Source organism: Notothenia coriiceps, unplaced genomic scaffold (assembly GCF_000735185.1).
Source record: "Notothenia coriiceps isolate Sejong01 unplaced genomic scaffold, NC01 NC01_scaffold00037246, whole genome shotgun sequence".
In the NCBI taxonomy this organism is placed as follows: domain Eukaryota; kingdom Metazoa; phylum Chordata; class Actinopteri; order Perciformes; family Nototheniidae; genus Notothenia; species Notothenia coriiceps.
Genome location: NW_011369947.1, coordinates 12780078 through 12786735, shown reverse-complemented (window position 1 = coordinate 12786735; position 6658 = coordinate 12780078). Strand labels below are relative to the sequence as shown.

The 6658-nt window shown below is 40.4% G+C and overlaps 2 protein-coding genes across 2 annotated transcripts; both read right to left on the bottom strand.

Moving 5' to 3' along the window:
• Nucleotides 1-532: 532 nt before the first annotated feature.
• On the bottom strand, nt 533-1596 carry LOC104966433 (histone deacetylase 4-like). The gene is made up of 5 exons (XM_010795620.1): nt 1574-1596; nt 1373-1491; nt 950-1083; nt 720-801; nt 533-572 (listed from the first exon to the last, which is right to left on the bottom strand). The coding sequence occupies exons 1-5, from the start codon at nt 1594-1596 to the stop codon at nt 559-561; spliced, it is 372 nt and encodes a 123-aa protein (XP_010793922.1). The 3' UTR covers nt 533-558.
• Nucleotides 1597-5390: 3794 nt separating this feature from the next.
• Nucleotides 5391-6582, bottom strand: LOC104966432 (bile salt-activated lipase-like). The gene is made up of 3 exons (XM_010795619.1): nt 6475-6582; nt 5797-5994; nt 5391-5536 (listed from the first exon to the last, which is right to left on the bottom strand). Exons 2-3 carry the CDS (start codon nt 5981-5983, stop codon nt 5391-5393), a joined length of 333 nt encoding a protein of 110 aa, XP_010793921.1. The 5' UTR covers nt 5984-5994; nt 6475-6582.
• Between the last annotated feature and the right edge of the window lie 76 nt (nt 6583-6658).

Below are 6658 nucleotides of genomic sequence, written 5' to 3'. Positions count from 1 at the left end.
AAAATGATCATGTTGTGATTTTTAAAAAGGATCTGTAACAAACAAAGATATTTTATTAAGTATGTAGAGTACGATTTGTAGCCCGGGATATCTATGCAGCACCAAAATACTTTTGGACTATAATGTACCTACGCCTTCGATCGGCAGCAGAACTTTACTTCACACAGTGATGGTGGCTGTGTAATTAAACCGTGAGGGAGATCTGCATGGATCACAGATCAACTGCGCTCCGCTACACCACTACTGATAGTCATCACTTAGACGACACACTGAACAGAGATGTCTGAAGATGACCTGTACTCTGTGTTGCGCGCACACACACACACACACACACACACACACACACACACACACACACACACACACACACACACACACACACACACACACACACACACACACACACCAGAGGGAAGACGGGACTCAGCGGCACCAACAAGGCCTCCACGGGCTCCAATTANGTTAGAGCTCCTCCAGAGAGCCTCCTCGACGCTCGATCCTCGGTCCTCTAAGTGCATTTAGAGAAATGAGATGTCCTTCAACATGGCGCGCTGAAATTCATTTCCGGGTCACTACTGGAGGACAGAGGAGTCGAGGAGTCGAGGAGGGGGATTAAAGAAATGAGAAAGGACCCCTGTGTGTGTGTGTGTGTGTGTGTGTGTGTGTGTGTGTGTGTGTGTGTGTGTGTGTGTGTGTGTGTGTGTGTGTGTGTGTCTCACTCTGGATCTCTATGACTCTCTCCAATGATTCCCAGGCTTTTGGACAGGGTTTCTCCTGAGGCCACGGGAACACAGAGTCACTCTGAGAGAGAGAGAGAGAGAGAGAGAGAGAGAGAAAGAGAGAGAGAGTGTGTCAACAGAGAGAGTGTGTGTGGAAACAGAAAGTCTGAGCGTAGAGTTTAGTATCAGGTGAGTCTCAGGAACAGGTACTACAGGTGTTCTCCTCTCACCTGGTCTCCCAGCAGCGCGGACACACAGGACTCTGAGGCGTCACAGATGGCTGTGAGGTCGTGACCCCCCTCCAGAGCCATCACCACCCGCCCCCCCGCCAGACCCATCAGCAGCTGGGTCAGCTGACCAAAACCTGGAACACACAATACACACACCTGTTAGGTAGCACCACACTTAACCACAGGAACACACACACACTCAGTCAGGTAACACACAAACACAGGTAGATGTATATAAACAACCACAGGAACACACACCTGTCAGGTAACACACAAACACAGGTAGATGTATACAAACAACCACAGGAACACACACACCTGTCAGGTAAACGTTTTTCTCACAATTGTACTTTTTTTTTTACAATGTTGTCAGGTAACACACACACATACTTTAAAACACACACTCCTGTCAGGTGTACTCACACTTGGCGGAGACGTTGTACCCCCCCAGAGGAGACTGATGACCCTCGACTGCATCGAAGCCCGCCGACACCAGAACCACATCTGGACTGAACTGCTGAGCCACTGGCATCACGATGCTCCTACACACACACACACACACACACCAGAGGGAAGACGGGACTCAGCGGCACCAACAAGGCCTCCACGGGCTCCAATTAATACCCCAGCCCTTCATATCTCCTCATCTTTAAGAGCTGACTGCAGATTAAATATTTATGCATCAGCATAGAGAGAGAGATAGGAGACTCCTACATGGCTATCAATAATAAAAAAACATCCCACAGCTCATAATCGCTCCTCGGCTCGCAGCACAGGCTGACAAAAAAGAAGGTAAAATGAGAAAACAACTCGAGTCTTAGCTTTCCCTCACTGTTTGGATTCATCAGAAATGCAACTGGATAGCAGGGAAACAAGGCCAGAGGAATAGAGCGAAGTGGAATCAAACCAATGATCACTGAATGTGACGCGTGGAAATACAAGTTGAACACAAACCCCACAAATATGCCAAAGGCAAAAACTATACTTGCCAAGGGCAAAACACAACTGAAGGTCCACAGTTTTATGGAAAATGTGTCCTGTTTACATGAGATTCATTTATCACAGCAAAACAGTTTGTTATTGAAGCCTGGTCTCTACGACAGTACTTCCAGTTGTAACAGCATGAGAGAAGTTCACTTCAGAAGTTCAAAATCCTTAAAACTAAAGTAATGAGGCATTGACAGAGCTTTAGGAAAAGGGGACTTCCGTACACTGCTGACAAAAATGTTACTTAACCAATCCATTTAGAAATAGTAAGATGTTAAATGTATATTAACCATATTCATATATTGGAAAGCACAACAAAATGTGTGGCTCATTCAAAATATTAGATTTTTCAGATTTCTATACTCTTTCTTTAATTTTCTGTGAATTACTGGAGAAAGCAACCATTTTTATGATGTCTTTAGGACCATGCATAAAAGTTCATCTCAAAGACAGAAGAGATGATTTAAACCAGATTTAGCTATTGGCTAATTTCCACAACTTTACATATTCTATATCACAGTAACCATTATACACGACTTTCAAAAACCTAAGAGTTTCAAAACGTAAAGACTTATCTGGACAATATGCTATAATGGTGGTGATTAAATGCTTGGCTATACAAAACTTTTAAGGCTTGTTTAAAAAGGTACCTCTAAAATTGATTCAAATGCAGATTGGGAGAGGAGAGGCATTTTTAGTTTAAATATAGTTTTATAATCCGATGCATAATCCATTTGCTGACAATGGGTTAAAAAATGGGTTATTAGGCCGCCAGATAGTAGATAGTTCAGTGGATAGAGCCGGCGGTCAGCTGCCAAGTAAGTGGGTTAGACTCCAGAGCCGGCCGAACATTTTAGGCAAAGTCTCCCCCTTTCAACACTGCATCTCAAATAAAGGCGCCTTCTGGCACTAAAAATAAATCTTTTTTTCGTAATGACTTTTCACTCAATTGTAAAATATTTTCAGCAGTATGTATGCTCATTGACAAACATTGCTAATTGATCAAAGTTACCGGTCACATGTGCAATGTGGACAAACACAATGAAAGATGAAATCCACTTGTCCCTGAGTAAGCTAATATGACAACTGAGCCACAGTGGATATTCATTATTCATGAAGAAAAACGCATAACAAACAAAGGGGGACAAAGTGTCTATGAGTGCGCTCTAAGAAGCGCCCTCATTAACTGTAAGAGGATACACTTCCAAGAGGATGACAGCATTGAACAAGTACTTGACAAGTACCTCCATTGATTAGTAATGGTGATCTATTGTACCATACGACACCAACAATAGCTGCTTCTGAGCAGTGCGATCTATCGGAATCTAGTTTAGGCTTTATAAAAAAAGGGTTAATGTTGTGTAAGCCGAGTTAATAGAAATACCTTCAAACAACAAAAACACAGGACATGACTCAAAGTTATGGTCTTTAGCTCCTCCCAGTGGTAGGATGTGGAAATGTAGGTTTTAACTGCAAACATACACAACCACTTCAATACATGTCATTCATTATTCTGAGAGTATAAAGATGTAGGTAGCATGAGGGGCAGTGACACCTCAATCAAGAAAATGGCAACAGTATATATTTTGTATAAATTATGAAATCACCAATCATCTTTAAAGATCACAATCATCCTGTGATCCATTTCTAATTTTCAATACTGTAAATCTTGCACACTTCTGTATATTTGTCTATTCATCACGGTCTATTTAATAACTGTTAAGCTCAACCACCATAGATTCTGATGTACCACCCATATTTTTGGCCTTTAGAAAAATGTGTCCGTCTCTTATCGTTTTCATTTTTTTGCTTATTTTATATATTTTTGAAACATTTCTCTTATTTTTTCATTATTATTTTTGAAATAGTTTAAAAAAGAGTTATTTATTTGCTCCTTTTTTACAACCTTTAATAATGTTCATTTATGGATCGTTATACAACAAAGCACATTTCTAAAACAAACCTAATTACTAACTTAGCATGAAACAATATTCTGAAAAATACTTCTGTACACACTCTGATCAGAAAAAAATGCTTAAAATATCTTCTGTCATATGTATGCAATGCCGCACAATAGCAAACACATTGCTGAGAATGCTGATTTTTAGGACACTTAGTACCGTTTTGTATTGCATTCTGTATTGATGCGTTATAATGGCTTTATTACACATTTTTATAATTTTTCATCTCATTTATCTATATATCCTAAATGTATCTTTATTGCTTTTTAAATGTTTGCTTTTAATGTGGAACACCACAATACCAAGGTCCGACACATTTACACCTCATTCATATTAATGAATATGCGCTTTTGCTATGTGAGAAACACTTTGTCTCTATTCCTGCAAAACAAAGACGAAAAACCAAACCAAAAGGAATATGATGAGGTTGTTAGATAGAGACAGAATCATAAGCTAGTAGAGATGTAACGATATATCGAATAACGCGGTAAATAAATGTCTCAATACCGTCGTGAGACGGACAAAATCTACCGCGATAAAAAAAAAAAAATGTAAATAAATTTTTTTTTTAAATATATATATATTTTTTTAACTTTATTTAACCACATGGTCCTATTGAGATCATTAAACTCTTTTTCAAGGGAGACCTGTCCAACGTGGTAGCAAGTAGGTTACAACATGAACATAAAACAACAGATAACACAAAAGGACATCGGATTTACAGGGCTACATTTACATACCTAGAGACATTGACAAGTACCAACAGTATATTTATATCTCACCCTGTCAATAAGCCTCACCTTTTTGGTGGTGGAGAGACAATGCACAGTTTTACCCACTGCTGTCACCCATGGACAAAGCATATCTCTGTCCCAGCAACATCAGTACCAAGCANTAAAAATACTCTGGTAAAAGTAGAAGTACTGACTAAACTTCTTTACTCAAGTCAAAGTAAAGAGGCTTTGAAATGTACTTCAGTAAAAAGTACCCATAACTAGCAGCTGTTTTAAAGAGTACCTGACCTCCCTTTATATTAATAGAACAATAATGTCATTGTTAGCTAATGAATGTTTCCATGCTGAACAACGGCAACATGACAACGTTTTCATTGGTCCCTCTTCTTTAGAGAAGACCAGGAAATGATGGATACACGGATCGTGTTCAAATCAATAGGCACGCAATGACTCTAAATAATAATGATCACGCCACCAAACACACATTCAAACTAAAGGAACCAGCCTGTTTGGAAAATGTGAGAAGTAGAAAGTACAGGTATTTGTGTTCAACATGTAAGAAGTAAAAAGTACAGGTATTTGTGTTCAACATGTAAGAAGTAGAAAGTACAGGTATTTGTGTTCAAAATGTAAGAACTCAAAGTAAAAAGTTGTCAGAAAAATAAGTAGTGGAGTAAAGTACTTACCAGAAACATGTACTTAAGTACAGAAACTAAGTATTTGTACTCCACTACTTCCCACCTCTGTATATCTATCAGCTCACACAATGAGTACCTGGAGGCTGACACTGGCTCCGCCTGCAGACTCCCCGAAAATTGTGATGGTCTCGGGGTCCCCTCCGAATTTACGGATGTTCCTGTGCACCCAGGCGATGGCAGCCTGCTGGTCCCAAAGACCGTAGTTTCCTGAGAGAAATCAAATGTTTTACTCCATCCCGGCAGAGATGGAAATGTACTCAGATTGTGTAATTGAGGTAAAGTAGAAGTACCAGAGTGTAGGAATACTCTGTTACAGTAAAAGTCCTGCATTCAAGTAAAAGTAGAACATTATTTTGTGCTTGAGTAAATGTACTTTATTCCCCTGGATCATGGTATAAGTCCTTAAATAGTACAAATCTGGCAAGGAGGCCACCATCTCTTTGGCTCTGAATAATTACTTCACCCACCAGCAAGTTCTGGTTCTCCAGTGCTCAGGAAGCCCAGAGAGCCGACCCGGTATCCGATTGAAACCACGATCACATTCCCTCTGTCGGCTAGCTCCTGCCCGCTGAACTGAGTGTACTGCAGGAACTGAGTACCCATAGAGCTTCCAATCATGAAGGCGCCACCATAGATCCAGACCATGACCGGCATATCAGAGGACACTGAAACACAGAGAGCATTAAAGGTCACCTATTATGCAAAATCCACTTGTTCATGTGTTTCATACATCTACATGAGTGAAAACGAGTTGATCAGATGTTGGCCCCTTTATGATGTCATAACGATTTGTTGTCTTGTGTAACCATTAGTCAATCACCAACCAAGGAACCCCCACCCCATATTATCACCTGAATCTCCTCCTAGAGCACCATTGTGTTCTTTTTAACCAAATCTCTCTCAGAGGGGCGTGGGGAGGGGCTCCTTATTTTCATCTAAAGTAACAGACAGAGAATCAGCACTTTTGAAACAGGGCTGAAACAGAGGGGATTATGGGTAATGCTGCAATGATCTGTTTGGTGTTTCAGCCAATCAGAGACATGTTCTGTATATATCTGAGAACTATAATGTATTGATGAAAAAAAGTATAATAGGGGACCTTTAAAGTTGTTGATTGGATCTAATATGGAGGACACTTTGTTTACCTGAGCCGTTGTGAGGAACCCAGATGTTGAGGTACAGACAGTCCGTGCTGCCTCTGATAAGGGGAAATAACACCTGGAGGCAAGAGTCCTTAAACACAGTGGCATCTAGAACATCTGAACACACACACACACACACACACACACACACACACACACACACACACACACACACACACACACACAA

Bases quoted from the DNA above. Each gene is read 5' to 3' on its own strand.
- LOC104966433 (XM_010795620.1), bottom strand. From the start codon at position 1,596: ATGAGGAGATATGAAGGGCTGGG. The intron at 1,492-1,573 runs GTATTAATTGGA...GTGTGTGTGTAG, and splicing joins AGGAGATATGAAGGGCTGGG to GAGCATCGTGATGCCAGTGG. The intron at 802-949 runs GTGAGAGGAGAA...TCTCTCTCTCAG, and splicing joins CCGCGCTGCTGGGAGACCAG to AGTGACTCTGTGTTCCCGTG.
- LOC104966432 (XM_010795619.1), bottom strand. From the start codon at position 5,983: ATGCCGGTCATGGTCTGGATCTATGGTGGCGCCTTCATGATTGGAAGC. The intron at 5,537-5,796 runs GTGGGTGAAGTA...GATTTCTCTCAG, and splicing joins TGGAGAACCAGAACTTGCTG to GAAACTACGGTCTTTGGGAC.